This window comes from Mytilus edulis, chromosome 10 (genome assembly GCF_963676685.1).
Source record: "Mytilus edulis chromosome 10, xbMytEdul2.2, whole genome shotgun sequence".
Classification (NCBI taxonomy): domain Eukaryota; kingdom Metazoa; phylum Mollusca; class Bivalvia; order Mytilida; family Mytilidae; genus Mytilus; species Mytilus edulis.
The window spans coordinates 19,681,908-19,702,985 of record NC_092353.1 but is presented as its reverse complement, the minus strand read 5'-3'; the positions used below and the strand labels follow the sequence as shown (position 1 = coordinate 19,702,985).

The 21,078-nt window shown below is 32.6% G+C and overlaps 1 protein-coding gene across 5 annotated transcripts in view; it reads left to right on the top strand.

The window, feature by feature from the left end:
* LOC139490573 (transient receptor potential cation channel subfamily V member 5-like) overlaps positions 1–19,299 on the top strand; it is a 28,366-nt gene extending 9,067 nt beyond the window's left edge. For 3 of the 5 annotated variants that reach the window (XM_071277423.1, XM_071277424.1, XM_071277425.1), the window contains exons 4-15: positions 672–812; positions 3,140–3,384; positions 6,034–6,112; positions 6,816–6,989; positions 7,466–7,539; positions 11,044–11,226; positions 11,892–12,065; positions 12,333–12,488; positions 15,927–16,004; positions 17,021–17,204; positions 17,844–18,043; positions 19,000–19,299. In XM_071277423.1, coding sequence (XP_071133524.1) covers positions 672–812; positions 3,140–3,384; positions 6,034–6,112; positions 6,816–6,989; positions 7,466–7,539; positions 11,044–11,226; positions 11,892–12,065; positions 12,333–12,488; positions 15,927–16,004; positions 17,021–17,204; positions 17,844–18,043; positions 19,000–19,150 — 1,839 coding nt within the window. In that variant the 3' untranslated portion in view covers positions 19,151–19,299. Of the gene's footprint in view, positions 1–671; positions 813–3,139; positions 3,385–6,033; positions 6,113–6,815; positions 6,990–7,465; positions 7,540–11,043; positions 11,227–11,891; positions 12,066–12,332; positions 12,489–15,926; positions 16,005–17,020; positions 17,205–17,825; positions 18,044–18,999 lie in introns of all 5 variants that reach the window. The other 2 variants (XM_071277421.1, XM_071277422.1) reach the window with 1 other exon arrangement.
* The last annotated feature ends 1,779 nt before the right edge of the window (positions 19,300–21,078 follow it).

Sequence of the window (21,078 nt, the reverse complement as noted above, 5' to 3'; positions counted from 1 at the left end):
AAAAACATATACATGTATATGGGTTTCCCGTTTGAATGGTTTTACACTATTAATTTTGGGGCCCTTTATAGCTTGTTGTTCGGTGTGAGCCAAGTCTCCGTGTTGAAGGCCGTATATTGACCTATAATGGTTTACTTTTTTTAAAATTGTTATTTGGATGGAGAGTTGTCTCAGTGGCACTCACACCACATCTTCCTATATCTATATATGAACTTAAATTTAAAAAAAATACAAGACTAACAAAGGCCAGAGGCTCCTGACTTGGGACAGGCGCAAAAAAATGCGACGGGGTTAGACATGTTTTGTGAGATCTTAACCCTCCCATTATACCTCCAATGTAGAATAAAAAAACCACAGCAATACGCACAGTAAAACTCAATTTAAAAGAAGTTCGAGTCCGATATCAGAATAAGTAACGTAAGTTTATAAAATCTAATTTATTCAATTACTCGTACATTATGCTTGCATCGTTCCTATTAACAGCAATATGATATGTTTAATCTTCTGAAATGTAAAGATGCAAGATAGCCATTTTTGAATAACAGCTGCCTTGATGTTTCATAAATATTGAAAATGCATGAATCTTTGAAAAGACCTGATCGAGAGTAGCTTCTAGATATTTCATTATAAAAATAAGTTCGATAACAATATTTTTGATAATTATATTATAGGTAGCAGAGAAAACGCAGATGTATTTCGTAGGTAGACAGGAGGCAGAGGTCGAGGTTCTTATTGATAGAATTGTTAAAAGGGAAGGAAGTAAAGATAAGGCCTTGTTGTATGTAGTTTCAGAAATCGACAATGAAAATAAGGTATTTGTAAATACAATTCTAAATTTGATAAACGTAAGGCGTGTAATACTGTTCTAAGTTAAACCTTATAGATCTAGAACAAAGTCAATGTAAAAGATGCATTTTTGTACCCGGAAATCTGTATCGTTTTTATGTGGTGTCAGCAACAACAACGCATAAACTGCGTTGGTCACCCGAGACCTATTGGTCAAGTAGGCTTAGACCGTTTGTTTTCCCGTTTGAATGGTTTTACACTAGTAATTAAGGGGACCTCTATAGCTTGTTGTTCGGTGTGAGCCAAAACTCCGTGTTGAAGGCCGTACATTGACCTATAATGGTTTACTTTTATAAATTGTTATTTGGATGGAGAGTTGTCTCATTGGCACTCATACCACATCTTCCTATATCTATTACCAAGCTAAAGATTGTGTTCTTATATTTAAAAAAAACGCTGCTTCGTGAAATGTTTCAGGAACGCATGACTTCATGATTACCAGATTATGTAATTTAAGCTGCCTTCAAATCTGACATTAGATATTTAAGATGCTTTTTATTAATCTAAATTATCTACAGTGTTTTATTTTTTTTATGTATGTATTAATTGGACCGACTTCGTGTTTTGTTTTTTTGTGTATACTTGAAAAGGTAATATTGAATAGTATAGACATAATTGCATGATGATTGGACGTGCTAAAACATCTTTTATGGAATATTTATTGATTGAAAAATAGCCTATTTAGTCATTTGTGTTTTATAACGGACAAGAAGATACCTTGTAATATGGATCTCGGATTAACTGTGTTAATCTTATTGAAACTTGAAACTCGATACAAAAATGATCATTATGTTGATGGCTGTTAAATATTGATCAAAAAGACACTACGTTCGAATACTATGCTTCTTATATGATGAGTGAATACTTTGCATTTTGTGTAATATTTCGAAATGGGTATAAAACACAAATGGAACTCCCTTAATCAATGTTTACATTCGGAAGCTTTAGTATTAATTTTTTTCATTTTTTGAACCCATGGGGTCACCGGGGAATAGAAATATGGTCACTCTTTTTCTTCTTCAAATAGTAAAACTGTTTGGCTGTGCGGGATGTACAATGACACAGTAATGTCCTGTCAGAATGGGGACGTTAAATCCGATGCATCTTGTAGAAAAAGTGTCACGCTCTTTGGCTGTTAAAAACCGTTGCATCAACCCTTAGAGGGATCCATATGTGTCCTTATTGCTTGGCTAAATGTTGTCCCTATTTAATTGCCATATACCCTCAATTTCCACTGGCAGTCCTAATTACCCCGAACTTCATCCATGGTGGCCTCTTTTACAAAATTACATATTGTATTGTTGATTTTGGTTCTAGTCTTGAATATGCGTAAAAATTATTTACCACTGAACGCTAAGGAAACAACAATCAGTCAATAAATATTCATATTAAACTCTTAATCGATTTTGTGATTATGATCTTTAAACTTTTGGTTTAAATTGTGTCCGATTCATAGTTACATTGTACTCCGTATCTTGCATCGTATTTACAGAAATCAATATGATATGTTTTTGTTTTTTATTATCGGTAGATTGGAAGCGTTGGGAATTATGAGTCTCCGAGGAGACCTTTTTTAAAAAAAAAAAACCCGTGCTTCAACGTTTAACATATTTATTGTAAAATTCCATACGTGTCTTTAAGCTAAATTTTACAATAAACTAATGAAGAAAGGAGTCAATGTTCGTATACTTTTAGGATAAAAATCACTTCCAATATATTTTTGGTATTTAAAAAAAATAAATCTTTTCTTACCAAAACCCGAAAAAAATATAAGAAATATATATTCTTATTCAACATTTTTAATGTATCCATATATATATATTTTCGAAAGACAAAATCGTGAAAATTAAACATGTCCTTCATTTAGTCACAGGAAACAACATATCTAAATTAGAAAAAAATATCCAAAGCGTTTTCGTATAATGAACGGATGTACTGTTCGGCTGCCAAACTATTGTTTAATTTCATAAAAACAATTGAAATCTTGTGTTTTTCGATATTCTTATTCTTACAATTTACTTAGAATTTGGATATTGGGCCATATTAGGTAAATGTCCAATTTTTTTTTCTTCAGTTCTTTGGCCACATTCATTTTGTGTCACAAACCTATGTTACATGTATGTCAAATACTCAATCACAATCTAAATTCAGAGCTGTTTAAAGATTAAATTCTGTGTCCATACTTGCTCAACTGTCGAAGGTTTGACCTCTGCAGAAAAATCCGGTTTGGTGTCACTGTGACAGCCTCTTGTGCATGCTCTTTTAAGCTCTTTACTACATGTCTTTTAAATAGGTTCAACTTTTGGTGAACACCTTACTTCATAGAGGTGCCAACCCATCTGCAAGTAATGCAGAGCTGAAAACAGCACTTCATTTCGCTGTTGGCAAGAATTACAGAGGTGTTTGCAATAAATTACTAGAGAACGACGCCTATCCGAACGCACGGGACAGGAATGGAGATATGCCTTACACTGTGGCATACGACAAAGGAAACGACACCATTGCATCGATGTTGATATTGTATATGTCAAATATAGAGTAAGTATTGGAACGCTAAAAGGATATAAAAAAATGAGCTAAAACATATTATCATTTTGTCAGTGTTACAGTGAATATAAAATTGGATTTCGGTTTTACATGTCATATATATCGTTCACAGAATTATTGAAAAATGCTACATATACAACATTTCCTTTCACTAATTTAAAAGTATATCGGAAGGTATAATTATTAGAACCAACCATATCTGCTATCACATGTTATAGGAAATTAACAAGATATAGAGACAATACTATCTTGTTCTATATTGATTGACATTTTATTTATAATTATTTTAGGTCATTCTAAAAGTTATAAAATTACACTAACATTTTTAATATCTTTTTAAATGTATTACACACTGTTTGGACTATTTGTATTGATTCATTAAGCCCCAGTCTCACTAGACCCCGATCGCACCACGCTCACCGCGATCTAAAATAAATTTAGATCGTGGTGAGGTCGCGGTTTGAGCGGCATGAAAATGTAATTTTTTTTTTGCTTTCACGATGCTTCTACGTCTTCTTTACGCTTCTAAAACGATCCCACTACGATTATACCACGTTCTCGCCGCGCTTATTCTGCGACTTCACTACGCTTATCAAGATCTTTCTACGCTCTTCACGTTCTCACTACGACCATACCACGAGTTATCCGATTGCAACACGATCTTACTGCGATTATAGCACGTCCCTACCACGTTCATACCGCGATCTTACAACGTTCTCATCAATAATGTCAACATCGTGTTCCATATCAATACAGTTCCATTCCTTCTATTTCTGATTAACAAGTAGATGTCTCGGAAGCAATACAGTCATGCCACCAAAATCTACTAGAACACGTGGTCGTGGTGGTAGGGTTGATGTAGAGGCAGAGGGAGCAAAGTAACGAATCCTGATCAAGCAGAGATGTCAGACCGACCAATTCCACCTAAGCTTTCCAATTGTGAACTTTCCATTTCTAAGTAGCAACATTCCAGCAGCACCTGCATACGGGGTATATATCTCCCAATTGATACGATATTCCCGTGCTTGCATTTACTATCATGATTTTCTTGATAGTGGGTTGCTGCGCACAAGGAAGCTATTAAACCAAGAGTTCCAAATGGTGAAGTTGAAATCATTCCTTCGTACATTTTACGGACGCCATCACGAGTTGATTGACCGTTATGGGATAACCGTTTCACAAATGATATCGGATATGTTCCTTACGTCGTAACTTCAATCCCCTTCCCTTTCATGAATGTGACCTACCGAATTAAACTATTTACCGGATTTGTTATCACATAAGCAACACGACGGGTGCCACATGTGGAGCAGGATCTGCTTACCCTTCCGGAGCACCTGAGATCACCCCTAGTTTTTGGTGGGGTTCGTGTTGTTTATTCTTTAGTTTTCTATGTTGTGTCATTTGTACTATTGTTTGTCTGTTTGTCTTTTTCATTTTTAGCCATGGCGTTGTCAGTTTATTTTAAATTTATGAGTTTGACTGTCCCTTTGGTATCTTTCGTCCCTCTTTTACAACCTATTGCTGGTCCATAAATGACGATATTTTAGTGAATGATAGCAGAGATGACACAGATGCGTCAATATATATAAGAAGATGAGATATGAGTGCCAATGAGACAACTTTCCATCCAAGTAACAATTTATAAAAGTAAACCCTTATAGGACAAGGTACGGTCTTCAACACGGAGCCTTAGCTCACACCGAACAGCACGCTGTAAAGGGCCCAAAAAAATTACTAGTGTAAACCCATTTAAACGGGAAAACCAACCGTCTAAAAACGAGAAGCATGGTTGAGCAGTTAGAGCAAATGGAATATACATTCAGACAAAAAAAATCTAGGGAGCTTTTTTATATAATTTATGTGAAAATGACAATGAGAATGATGGTCGTATAGTGAACGTAGTCAGGTCGTAAGAAAAGCGTGATGAGGACGGCAAGGGCGTGCTAGAATCGTACTATGGTCGTGAACAGCGTGGTATAGTCGTTGTGGAAGCGTAGTTGGGTCGCGCTGAGAACGTAATGGTCGTAGTGAGGTCGTGATAACGTCGCTATGAGATCGTAGCGCTGTCTCTCCAAATAGAATCACGCTTTCGCTACGCTCTCGCTACGATGGTACAGCGACCTTTGCGATCTTACTACGATCTTAGTGCGTTTACACTACGCTTCTACTACGACCTGATTTCGCCCCGACCGCACCGCGATTGTTTTGAACATGCTCAAAGTTGTCCACGCTCTTCACGATCTTGAAGACCTCACCACGACTGTGATACATCCTTACTGCGATGTACACGATCGTACTACATGTACTACGATCATCAAAATTTGGATTTTTTTCACAGATCGTAGTGCGATCGTGGCCTAGTGATCTGCGGTATTAAGAATAGCAAACATGCATCTTAAACGAATTTCAAGTTTAATTTCAATGAGTCCATATAAGATAATCCACGAACGACTGAAGCAAACACAGATAACATAGATATCACCCAACATTTTTTTTCCAAATTAAATTGAAGAGCATCGAATTATATAATTGATATTACTACTAGTATTCCACAACTTAGGGTAACAGTTTTCCTTCTTTGTTTTCTTATATTTTGATATTGGCACTGATATGTCGTGTTAACATTGTAAATTTTAGGGTTCGACGATTGTATACATCAGATGGTTCCTGTCCATCAGAATTCAGCTTTCACCACCTTATAAATACAGATATGCAGGTAGTATTTTTTGTTTCATGGAAGAATTATTCCAATGAGACATCTTTCTTATGGATATTTTGCTAAAGAAGGAGCTCATTTATATAAGCCATACATAATTACATGTCAATTGTACATCACATCTAGTATTTCTTGCATTTATACTGAAGTTTACGTTAACAAACGTATTGGTGGGGGGTTTTCATTGCAGAAATGGTCGAAATAATCTTCGTAGTTAAATCTGAGTACACAAGTAGGTTAATATATAAATTACATTGAAAATAGTTAAATGAAATCAGTGCATTTTAAAAAAAAAATTAACGTATTTATATGAAAGTAAAAAGTAACATCACAAAATTACTGAACTCCGAGGAATATTCAAAACGGAAAGTACCTTATTAAATGGCTAAATCAAAAGCTCAAACACATCAAACGAATAGATAACAACTGTCATATTCCTGACTTGGTACAGACATTTTCTTATGACTTTTATTTTATTTGAGAAATATGTGAGTCTGAACGTTCATCGCTGTAAACCCTAAGGGAACGATAAGAGAAAAAAACAGTACTGGTCCTCTAATAGCTTTGTAATTCCTACTTTTCTATGACCATTTTATCACATGTACACCTGTTTTATTAAGTCTACCAATTTCGTAATCACATTCTTCCTGATGTCGCTTTAATTTTCCCTCCCAAATTATCGGTCTATTTACTTTACTTCCAGAGTACCATTTTAGCAGTATTGGATTGTTTAATCGAACCACTAAGTCCTAGTGGGCACATGACTGTATATTATCATATCTTAGAATCAGATGAAAAAGGACGAACACCTATACAAGAAGGCTTCAATAAAAAATCAAAATCCCCTTTGCAGATGATAGCAAAAAGTGGCAACAAGGTATCGTGATTTCTTTTAAATCATTATGGTAGAAAACCTTTTTCAAACAATATTTATATTCTTAATACAAGAAATAAATTGTAGTGGTCGCTGATGTTTGCTTGATTGTTCCGTACGGTGTTGTGTGAACAAACAAATGTTTCGGCGGGATTTTGGTAAGTAGATATATGTATGTTTGAAAAGGTAGGGTAATTGACTTTTTTCATGTCTACAGATAATATATTTGAACTTTTGATATGGAGATATCCAAAGTAATTACAACACTAAAGAATCTGTGAAAATAAATACTTCGAGTTAGTTACACAAAAATGCGTTTCGGGTTTCAGTTAAAAAAAAATGGCATACAGTTGTACTTGTTATGAGTAGAGATAATGTTGCTAATAATTTTCATTATAGTAATATCGTGTCCGAATTTTGATGCATATCGTAAAGGATAATAAAACATTTCATTATTTGATTAAGCGTTGATTTTACAGACCTTGGTTTACCATGATGTTGTCAGGTTGCTTATACGAAGGAAATGGAAAAAATATGCAAGGTTTAGATTTCAGTAAGTAACACCATCTTCATGATGATTAGTAATTTTAAGAATTTTATGATCAGCAATTAATCAACTAATCATAGCGCCAATGATGAAATTTCCGATACTTCAGTTTTGTGACTTTAAGATGAGGAATGCAACCGAAGATAAACGTGTTCAGTATGCATTGACACAGCAAAAAGATATATGTATGCTTATAAAAATTTTAAAAAAATTGGCAAGAAATAGTAATTAGCACGTTGGCTTCCATATAAAATATAGCGGTATTTTTATCAATCGATAAGTGAGGTCTGTAACGTAAACAATAAACAAAAGTGAATACGAGTTAAAAATACATGTAGGTTATGCCGTGCTTCAGTGAAAAGATTCTTATACAGGTTTAAAAAGTATTAATGAAACCAAAGCATTAAGGGCAAATCTGACATGGGTAAAATTGTTTATCAGGTCAATAGTTATCAAAGGTACCAGGATTATAATTTAGTACGCCAGACGCGCGTTTCGTCTACATAAGACTCATCAGTGACGTTCATATCAAAATATTTATAAAGCCAAACATCTATCTGCCCTGAAACTTTTAGACAAAACGGACAACCTCTGGTTGGTTTGCTGCCACTGAATTGGTAATTTTAAGGAAATTTTGCAGATTTTGGTTACTATCTTGAATATTATTATAGATAGAGATTTAGACAGCTCACAGCAATGATGTTTATCAAAGGGAGATCTACAAATAAGTCTTCATGACGAAAATGGTCAGTTGAAGTTATTGTCCTTCATAGTAAATTTTTAACATTTTTTTGTAAATTTTTGTAATCTTACAAAAATCGTCTCCTCTGAAACAACTGAGACAAATTTAACCAAATTGAACACAATCATTATAAATAAATAAATAAATAAATAAATAAATAATCTTTATTTCAAGAGGATGATCCCATTAGTTAAAACTAATCTTCCTGAGAGTCCTCAAAATAATAATAACATATTTATAAGTACATAGAGTATTATAAAGTTATATTATACACAATATACAATTGTATTTAAATAATAATGAAAAAGCATATTAATTTGCACAATTGATGAAAAATTTGTAACATTTTGTTTTAAAAGATACAAGTGTATTACTCATTTTTATTTCATTTGGTAAACTGTTCCATATTTGAGAACCTGAATATGTAAATGTTTTCTTTAAAAAATTTGTTTTTGGTTTTGGAAGATTTAATACTTTTTCATCAGCTGAACGTAAGTTATAATTTTGATTAGCAGTAAAATGAAAATTTTCTTGTAAATATTTAGGAACCATACCATTTAATGATTTAAATACAAGTATTGCCTTTTGGTATTGAATGCGTTTTTCCACATTTAACCAGCGTAAACTATTAAACAATAAACTGGATGATGTCATTATGTCAGCTTCTACTATAACCCTAGCAGATTTCTTTAATAACTTATTAAGTTTATTTATTCCACTTTCACAACAGCTTCCCCATATATTGCAACAATAATCAAATAATGGCAGAATATAAGCATTAAAATAGATAATACGTATATGCATAGGTAAATATTTTCTTATCTTTTGTAATAAATTGATTCTGTTTGATATAGTACATGACATTTTATCTATCTGCTGATTCCAATTTAGGTTTTTGTCAATATATAAACCAAGAAGTTTTTCACAATCTACATTTTCTATTTGTTCATTTGACATATTGATATCTAAACTGTTTCCAGTTGAACAAAGTCTTTGTTTTGAACCAACAATCATTGATTTACACTTTTTGGCATTTAATTTCATACAATTTTGCGCACACCAGTTTTCAATTACATGAATATCATTTTGAAGGTTAGAAGTTAACTGAAGTAAATTATTACCTTTACAATGTAATGTAGAATCATCTGCATATAAATCTATTAATGAATGTTCTATATTAAGTGGTAAATCATTGATATATAAAATAAATAACAAAGGGCCCAGGATAGAACCTTGTGGTACCCCAGTTTTTATGCATTTAGTATTAGACATGACGTTATTGACCTTAACTTGTTGGCTTCGTTCAAACAAGTATGACTTAAACCAGTCTAGTGTACAATTTGAAACATTATAATATTCAAGTTTTTTCAATAAAATTATATGATTAACCAGATCAAAAGCTTTCTTTAAATCTAAAAATATAACTCCGTTTATCTCTCCATTATCTATATTTGCCAACCATTCATCTACTAATTTAGTAAGTGCAGTAGTACACGAATGTTTAGGTCTGAAACCTGACTGTGTAGTATTGAGAAGGTCATTACTATTTAAAAATATATACAAACTATTAGCTATATGTCGTTCTATGATTTTTGAGAGACAAGGCAAAACTGCTATTGGTCTATAATTATCAGGATTACAGGCATCGCCACTTTTAAAAATTGGGCAAACTCTTGCAGTTTTAAAAATACTTGGAAATTTACCACTTTTGATGCTTAGATTAAATATATATGTCAAGGCTGGTGCAATGACATCGCTGCACATACTTAAAATATTTGGTCCGACATCATCTAAACCAGTTGCTTTAGACTTGTCAAGTTTTTTTAAATACATGTTTACATCTAAAATACTCATTTCTGGTATAATGAATTTTTCACTACCCGTTTGTAACTTTGATTTTACAAATTTATTGAGTGCATCAAATCTGGCACCATCATCATTATTACATAACTTGTCATCAACTATACTTTCAGCAATATTTGTGAAATGCACATTAAATGTATTTGCTATATCATTCAATCGATTCAATGAGATAAAAAGGAGTATTTGTTAAATTTTCAATAAATTTATTTTTATCAAATTGTTTGAATGATCTATATTCTATGGACAAATGCTCCATTTTTGTTATTTTGGGGTTAAGTTTTCTTGTTACGCAAACAGGATAATGATCACTGACAGCATAACTAGGCACCTTTACTTCTATAATATGGTCTACATCGGTCGTATATATATGGTCTATGGTAGTTGCACATTTATCTGTTACTCGTGTCGGTTTATGTACAATTTGTTGTAAACCATACAAATTAATACAGTCCTTCCATTTTTGATTTCCGACAACTGTATGATTTATATGTGAAAAGTTTATATTAAAATCTCCTATGAGGGTATCTAGTTAAAACGTGTCTGATGATCCTGCCTGCCAACCAACATGGCCGACATGACTCAACATAGAACATAGAAGTAAAATGCAGTTCTTGATTTATATCTCTAATACTAAAGCAAAAGTATAACTGTTGCATTATGTTATGCATCAATTGTATACCAAAATATCAGGTGAGCGACACAGGATCCTTGCTTAAAAATTATGACGCAAAATGAAGCATAAGAAGAGCAGTCTTATATTATCGCTGGTAATAAAATTTGAATTTAATTATGACCCTTTATCTAAGGAAACAAATATTAATGCGATCTTGATAAGTATTCAGTATATATGTATTGCAGTAGAGTTAAATAAATGCATATTAAATGCATACATTTATTTTTTACAGAGTTAACTGTGTCTTATATATTATTACTCTGTTGGCCATGACATTCTCGTCCGTTGTGGCTGTTTCCGCACCAGACCCTTTGGTATATGATACACCTTTACAGATTAGCAGAGCAGTCACAGAAGTATGGACATGTTTTATGGCATTTGTTACATTTTTGTCCGAAATGAATCAGCTAAGAAAGTAAGATATCATCGTTTATAAGAAAAAAGATAATCATTTCATGCCAATTTTAATTACAGTTCAATACTAAAAAGATTATAATTTATCTATGTACTAGTATCACCAAACATTATCACATATGTTTTATCTTATTATTTTAATAAGACTGATCGGAGGTGCGTGAATTAGAGAAAAGTAAAGGTCGAAGCTGAACAACATCGAAACCAGAAATTTAAAAAGGAATTTCGATTCTGGCCTAGACCATACATACCAGCTATTCAGACGTAAAAGAACGTTATTGTTGCAAATTTTAACAAAGTTATTAACAGTTAATCTATCGAAACTGATATTTCATGTCAGCACAAAAGTGCAGATTATTGGACTGGAGGTACTATCGAGGGTAAAGTCCACAAGCAATGGCATCAACCCAGTGTTCGTAAACACTTACACCAAGTATGTTAAAAGTACATCAGACGCTCGGTGTGTGTTCAAAAGACTCATGTATGGTCCTCGATTTAAAATAGTTAGGGATCAAAATCAAATTTGATCTTTATGAGCATTGCAAACCCATTTCTATTCGCAACCATTTATATGTAAAGATAAATAAATTGGGTATGATAGCCAATTAGACAACACTTACTAAAGATTACTTACGTTAACAACTTTTTTATGTTTCTTTTTTTCAGACACAAGTTAGAATACTGGCATGATGCATTCAATTGGATAGATTTATTCTCTTCTTTGCTTATTTTATCGGCCCTTCCACTTAGAATTTTAGATTTGAACGAACAATGGCCCGTGCTGTCTGTGGCATACCTGTTATGGGTATTTCGAATTTTCAAATATGCAGCAGTATTCAGGTATTGTATAGTAAACTGACAATTTTTTCAAAGTTCAGTACTCTTAAAGTCGCTCAATCTTTCAAAATAATTTATTACTTAACATTATTATTATACCTATTAAGCATCAATGTTTAATTTAAATATAAGTTTGTGGCATGTATCATACAAGATCTTAAAAATAAGTTTTTATAAAAGTTTTAGATCAATAAATGTTTTTTTTACTTGAGACAGAAACTGGTAAAAAAAACTGCATATATTTTTATGTAACTTATTTTTGTATTTTAGACAAACAGGTGCTTATGCTCAGATTTTATGGAGGATTTTAGCTCATGATTTTATACAGTTTACCATTGTATTCCTTGTTATACTATTGGCATTTAGTGGTTCTTTTATATTATCATTGAAAGGAGAACATTCAATCGAACTTCACAGCGAAACAAGGTAGGAATTTAAGACTTGATAATTTTTCTGCGTTTCAATCCCGTTTTTAAAATACAAAAACATTTGAAAGCCAGGTACGCGTATTTACAAAAGTAGAACATTAATATTGCGCGTCTGGCGTCCTGGCATCTGTGATGAGTTTATTTAAACAAAACGAACCATCAGAAACTAAGCTGGAGATGTGTAATAAATAAAAGATTTCTTTGTGATTTCCAATAAAATACGACATTGACGAATCTGTATTTCTTATGTACGGAACTTTCATATATTATTTTTTATTTTAACATTATATTGTATCGATATGAATGATACAGTATCTTTTAAACGATACTTTTGTAACAAAATCTTGTAAAAAAAAAAATAAAAAAAATATGCAGAATCATTTTAAAGATACAAAATTAATGTGACACACTATTGCATGCAATTAAAAATACACCATAACTTAATACGAAAGTAATGATACATACAATTGAATTTGGAAATCTCACCAATTCACCAACATTCCAACTGACTCCATTTTTAGAAAACGACATCTGTAACAAACATAAACTTTTAGCTACCACTTTACAAGCAGAGCCAAATACAATGAAAGTCCCAACTATGTACTTGCTTCCGAAGCTACACAAAACACCTTACAAATATAGATTTATTTCGTCTTCAAGCCATTGTTCCACTACTAAATTGTCTATTCTTCTTACCAGCACACTTGGTACAATTAAAAACCTGATAATAAATTGTTCAAATAAGGCCTACGAAAATAGTGGAATTAATTACTTTTGGAGTGTCAAGAACTCGTTGGAAGTACTTGATAAATTGCATACTTATATTGGTGATTTTAAATCTGTTCAAAGTTTTGATTTTTCTACCCTGTATACCACATTGCCTCACATTCTCATTAAGAAAACATTCACACACCTAATTAAATGGGTATTTAAAAAGTCAGAATGTGAATATATATGTTCAAACTCTTTTAGGTCATTTTTTTAGTAGCAATAAACAAAAAAACTATGTCAATTGGACATGCTTTGATACTATATATGCCCTTGAATTTTTACTAGATAACATTTTTGTTCGCTTTGGGGATTCCGTATATCGTCAGATTATCGGAATTCCAATGGGGACTAACTGTGCACCACTTATTGTGGACCTGTTTTTGTATTGCTATGAGTTACAATTTATGACAAAAATAAGCAAAGACCCATCGAAACAACATATGATAAACAAATGTAATAATACTTTTAGATATTTGGATGATATTTTGGCTCTCAATAATGACGACTTTAGTATGTATGTTAAATTTTTTTTTATCCTGTTGAACTTACTTTAAATAAAGCTAATACTAACAATGACCACTGTCCTTTCCTCGATCTTGATATCTATATCACTAACGGAAAGCTGAATACTAAAATTTATGATAAAAGAGATGATTTTTCATTTCCTATTGTTAATTATCCATTTTTAGATGGTGGCGTTCCCTTGTCACCATCTTACGGTGTTTATATATCTCAACTTGTACGATTCGCTCGTGTATGTAACAATGTTTTAGATTTTAACGAGAGAAATTTATGTATTACTGAAAAATTATAACACCAGGGTTTTCGATATCACAAACTAGTCAAAACATTTACTAAATTTTATCATCGGTATAAGGAAATCATTCGTAAATATAGCTCAACATGCAGACTTCTTATACGTTCATGTATTTCACATCCAATTTTTTATGGAAATATTCTATATAAAGCGCAAAGGTGTCAGTATTCACCTCAAAAACTAACAAAACCTTTGAATAGACTTATTAAGAAGGGATATAGTTACGATACTGTTGTCAGGTCATTAAAGATTGCATATTTTGGCGTTAATATTGATTCACTTATAGGTTCTTTGCATCGGAACTAAACACATTTATTCAAAAACCAGTTGTTGGCATGACACGGGTTATGTTTTTCTCATATATGTTATGATGGTATGATACTAAACCCCTAACGGGAAGGATTGTGCCTGATGTTCATATGATGAAATCATAAGCTTTCAGTCAGTTTAATTGAAGTCTGGAGCTGGTATGTCAGTTAACTGCTAGTAGTCTGTTGTTATTTATGTATTATTGTCATTTTGTTTATTTTCTTTGGTTACATCTTCTGACATCAGACTCGGACTTCTCTTGAACTGAATTTTAATGTGCGTATTGTTATGCGTTTACTTTTCTACATAGGCTAGAGGTATAGGGGGAGGGTTGAGATCTCACAAACATGTTTAACCCCGCCGCATTTTTGCGCCTGTCCCAAGTCTGGAGCCTCTGGCCTTTGTTAGTCTTGTATTATTTTAATTTTAGTTTCTTGTGTACAATTTGGAAATTAGTATGGCGTTCATTATCTCTGAACTAGTATATATTTGTTTAGGGGCCAGTTGAAGGACGCCTCCGGGTGCGGGAATTTCTCGCTACATTGAAGACCTGTTGGTGACCTGCTGCTGTTGTTTTTTTCTATGGTCGGGTTGTTGTCTGTTTGGCATATTCCCAATTTCCATTCTCAATTTTAATGTTTCAAAGAAACAATAATCCAACCATAGGGCAGAAAGCAGTCCAAGGCCAACTATGGCTCAACACAACACAGCAAGAAAATACCGGACTCGGAGTCGGGCTTCATCTGACCCCCTCTCCAAAACAATAGAATAAATGTGTTAATTGACGTCCTACTCCGAAACATAAATGAACTAAAATTTAAAAAAAAAAGAGAACACGACTTACAGGCTCTCCTTATACATCTAGTATTTTTAAACACACAATGTTACAGTATCTTGTATACGATACAAATAATACATTATTATACCCCCGCTTGAAATAAGTTGGGGTACACAGTTTTACCTCTGTCTACCCGTCCGTCCATCTGTCCGTCCATCCGTCTGTCCCTTGCATCAATCTTGTATCAAACGAAGCAAATATTACACAATCTTGTTTACAATACCAATTGTACATAATCTTGTTTACAATACAAATGAAACATAATCTTGAATACAAAACAAACATTACTCAATCTTGTATACAAGACAAATGGTACATAATCTTGTATTCGATACAATTTTGCATGATAGAGTATACGATACAACTCTTAGACAATCGTGTACACAATGTTGCGGTATATTGAATGAATAAAGGCAACAGTGGTATACCGGTGTTCAAAAGTCCTAAATCGATTGACAGAAAACAAATCTGGGTTACAAAAATAAGGGAAACACATCAACTTTAATAGGAAATACAATGTATAAATTATACCGTTTGTTATATACACTACAAATTTTAAAGTATGTAACAAACGTTCAAATGTATTCATTTTGTATACGATACAACTATTATAGTATGTGTTATATGATATATACAACTGTGACAGTGTTTTATATACTATCCATATGTTGCATTATGCTATTTTTTTTACAATATTGTAGTTCATTCTGGAAAATACTTTTCCTTGGAGTAAGAATTCTTATAGAAGCTGAAAGAATCATTGAATATACAGAACTAAGGTACACAAATTAATCTTTACGTTTCGTTAACGGCAAACAAAAGAAATAATTTAAGAGGTTAATTACTGTTGGTAAGTACTTCTAAATAGATATCAAAGGTACCATGCTTATAATTTAATACACCAAACGAACGTTTCGTCTACATTAGACTCATCAGTGACACTCAGATCAAAATAGTAGTTATAAAGCCAAACAAGTACAAAGTTGAAGAGTAGTGAGGACTTATTAAAGAGAGGCGAAGGATACGTAAAGGACATTCGACCTCATAAGTCAAAAATATAGTGACAACGCTATGAATATATCACTCTGATTACAAACAAGCTTATTCATTTACTTTTAACACTTTTGTTTTATAAAAAAAAACAATACCATAGATGCATATGTCATGTTTCAAGAATTACAATATTAAAATAAAACAATCAGTAAAACGTTATATAATGTTGTATCGTTTTTTTTCAGTGGGTTTCGCGTTATCGTTTATTCGTTTTAGGGTTGAACATTTATTTTTCATCCTTTACATGTACAGTTTCTGCATTGGTGCGGTCGGGTCTTATATCTCTAGTGTTAAAAACAAGAATGATCAATGACCCTTTCATGAATGTGACCTACCGAATTAGACCATTTACAGGATTTGTTATCACATAAGCAACACGACGGGTGCCGCATGTGGAGCAGGATCTGCTTACCCTTCCGGAGCACCTGAGATAACCCCTAGTTTTTTGGTGGGGTTCGTGTTGTTTATTCTTTAGTTTTCTATGTTGTGTCGTGTGTGCTGTTGTTTGTTTGTCTTTTTCATTTTTAGCCATGGCGTTGTCAGTTTGTTTTAGATTTATGAGTTTGACTGTCCCTTTGGTATCTTTCGTCCCTCTCTTTAATAAGTATGAACTGTGAACATTCATACTTGTATATGTATTTCAATATGCTACATAATTCATGCGAAATTATTTTTGGATATATACTGTCTTTCCAAATGAACAAATGGTACTAACCTAAACGGATTTTGATATACTTTACAGGCCAATGAGCTGTATTATAATGGTAATGTTCTTATTCACATGCTGTGTGATTTTGTTAAATATACTAATAGCACAACTTAGTGATACCTACCAAAACGTACAACAGGATGCTCAAAGAGGTCTAGAGGTCAATAGGGCATGGATAGTTGCTAGAGTAGAACTGAATAGTTTATATTTAGGAAAGGTATGTTTAAGATTTCAATATTGTTTCACTAGATTGGTAAACAAAGGCAACTGTGAAATACTGCTGTTAAAAGTCATAAATCGTTTAAGACAGAAAAAACCGGTTGCAAACTAAAACCCAGGGAAACACATGAACTATAAGGATGAAACAACGGAACAACAGAAACGCTAGAGTGCAAAAAAGGCAACATACACATAATACGGTCACAGTAGGAATTAGTTGCAATTTATCAACTAACTACTATCTCCAAAAACGAGTGAATCGAGATTAATTGTAAGAAAAACATATTTTAAATGACGAGCATTTGTAGAAAGTAAAATCGCAAAAATACTGAACTCCGGGGAAAATCTAATTTAGAGAGTCCCCAATCAAAATCTAAATTGAATAAAAAAGACTGTTGATCTGTTCTTATCATGATAAAGGAGTATCAAAACAATGTGTTCGAAAAAAAAAAGCAAAAACAAAATCAGTGAAAAAAATCACAAACATTCGAAACTCGTCCCCTTGATATAAATCACTAGAAAATAAAAATATGTAAATGACAGGGAATTCTAGACAGTCCTCAGTAAAGAACCACATATTACTGAAAACAACATATGAGACTCTTTCCTTATTGTGTAGGCATTGACTAAATTTCAGGATCATCGAACATCTCATTATAAAGAAAGTGAACACATTACAGATGTCAGAGAAGTCCTCGAGAGATGGGAAACACCACCTTTAAATGAGATGAATAAATATATACAAGACATTAATGATAGCTTAGATTCACATAAAATGAATTTACTAACCGTCCGCAACAGACTTGCACATCAGGAATCAACCCTTGGTAAAATCCAGTGAGTATATATAAACTGTTTTAATTTCACATAATTAACTCATTCAAAAACGTATTATAATTTGGAACGTATGCGAGATTTAATCAAATGCTTTATAACATGGATATTCGATTATGTAAGATTCTGGTTTGTTGTATATTTTTCATGCGGCCACAAGCACTCACGCTCTAATAATAGAATAACAAAAAATGATAGAATGAAATACCAGTTTATTTTATTTTAGTTAAGCCTGCAGCAAGTAATATATGACAACAGTTTTCCATTCGTTCCATTGGTTGATTATGTCGAAGGTTTGATTCCTGTCAGTTTTGTTATAGACATTTTCTTTTTTGTATTACCTAATCCATGACGTTTGACAAAATGTTGTTTTTGTTACAATGATGAGTTAGATAATTAATAAATAAACACTGGTTAAGAACTTAAACATTTTATATCTATAATCGAAAATGTTAATCTGAACGTTATAACTCTATTTTCCTATTTTATATCCTAGAAAGAAAAACAACCCTGAAGTTTATACATTTTACTTGTAAAAATAGCCTTTTCCAAGATGCTGGTATTATGTTTCGAAACGATGTGTAGATTTTTATTGTTTTATGCCCCACCTACGACAGTAGGGAGCATTATGTTTTCTGGTCTTTGTGTCCGTTTGTTCCTCCGTCCGTTCGTCCGTCTCTCCCGCTTCAAGTTAAAGTTTTTGGTTAAGGTAGTTTTTGATGAAGTTGAAGTCCAATCAACTTGAAACTTGGTATACGTGTTCCCTATGATATGATTTTTCTAATTTAGAGTATTTACCAATATTTTGCTGTCCACTAAACATAGAAAATGATAGTGCGAGTGGGGCATCCGTGTTTTATTGACACATTCATGTTTATCGTCAAATATGTGTTGCATTTATGCTTATAACATTGTTTTGAAAAAAATAAGACGTGGACCAATCTTGTTTTATTTTATAGAGATCAACTAGAATTGCTTATAGAGTTACAAAAAGCAGATAAAAATCAACGTGGTAAAAATACAGAAACATCGCTGTCTGACATTTTACGTGGAGTTGTTGAAGACGTTCAGCCAATGAAGAAAAGTTCAACAGAGAATAATGCAAGCTAGGAAGTCCAAGAAACAGAAACAATTAACTCGTTTTATTGACTAATTACTAGAGAGATTGATTTTAATCCAGTCATTTTATGGAAACCTTGTTTCCATTGGAAAAACTGTACATCTTAAACCTTTTTAATTATATTTTAATATCTATTTTATATCAGAGTTTTTGTAATCATTCTCCACACGCCAACTATGGTAATTCACTTTGCAGACAAGACGAGGATATTTTGAGCAGCAATAAACCCTCTTCGAAACGGTTATCATCTCAGATACTCTGGAGGGGTAATCGGATCCTGTACTACATGAAACTATTGTTGTGTTTCCTCTATGAAGTAGTATATTAAGTCATTAGCTATAAGTTAAAAGCTTTCTGGTAATTAACTCTTATCTAAGTCTAAGACATTACAAAATTCATTAACCTTCGGTCAAGTAAATTTAATGAACATAAAATTTATGAAATTGAACAACGTTATTCAGGACAAATGATGCACAGGTGCTTGTATTTCGTATCACAATTTCTATTATAAAGGGCTGGCGCTTACAAATTAGCCTATTCAACAAAAATGTCCAGGGGTGAAGTATAGGTCATCCCTCCGAAAGTTTTTACAGACGGACGACAACACTAGTTAGGTGACCATTAAAGAATCAATGGTTCAAAGATGATGAGGGATATGTTCAAAATGTCGTGAACACAATCCCATTCTCATTTTCACAGATGTGATCTATTGAAAAAGACTTAATTATCCACGGATTTGTACTTGCGTGTCACATGTTGAGCTTGACATGCTTACCCTTCTGGATTATTTGATATCGACCACGGATTTTGATTGGGTTCGTGTTGCTCAGTCTTTAGATTTCTATTTTGCATTTTGTGTCTTGTTTGACTTTTGTTTTGTTTGGATTGAAATTGCAGTCTCAGGAATATCAATATTGGAGATCCATTTAGAATTTAAAATCCATTTGCAGGCGCTGCTGAAATATTTCATGATGGGAAGTTCACAATTTGGAAGATATATATGGGGTCAGTAAATTCAATACCGGAATTCGATATAAATTACAGAATATGGTATACGTGCAATTAAGTGGGTTACACTAATGTCCTGACAATGTCCTGACAATGTCCTGACAGTGTCCTGACAGAAATGAAAATGCCTAATACTCTTTTATTATTGGATGGATTTACTTGAAATTTGGAATCAAGCAAGATGAGAACTTATATTTAATAAATAAAATTTAAAAAAAATAAAAAAATATTTATAAGAGTTAGAAAACTTGACCTGACCAAGTTGACTTTGAAACTACTAATGTCCTGACCGATATGAAACGGCTAAAAAATGTTTTATTTTTGACAGAATAGACTTCAAATTCGATACCAAGGAAGAATAAAACTTTAAATACAAAAATATTAGAAAAAAAAAGAAAAAAAATATTTTCAAGAGTTAGAAAACTTGACCTGACCAACGTCGACTCTGCCCTGACTAATGTCCAGACCTGATTGATGTAGAAATTGTTAATAACTTTTTTGTTATTGAAAGAATTGACTTAATTAAAGTCCCTTACCAAGGATATTCAAAATAAGAATTTTCAAAATAAGAATTTATGAAAAAAAAATTGTTTGTAAATTTTTGAAATGTTAGAAAACTTGACCTGACCAAATTGATCCTTATCATGATGAATCAATGTCCTGACCGTTATAAAATTGCATTGCAAATATTTTTTTTCTTATTGAAAGGGATATAACCACACAGTTTTATATCACTGAGAAAAGTATGTATTAGAGATGCTGTAGATACTAAGTAAATGCACCTTTTCTACATTTAATATGAGAGGATTATAAAGATGTACAGAATGCAATTAAGTCCAAAGACAGTGACATGAATAATTAAAATTTAATCACACCTGCATTAATTAAAATTAACACAAACTGGAGTGTT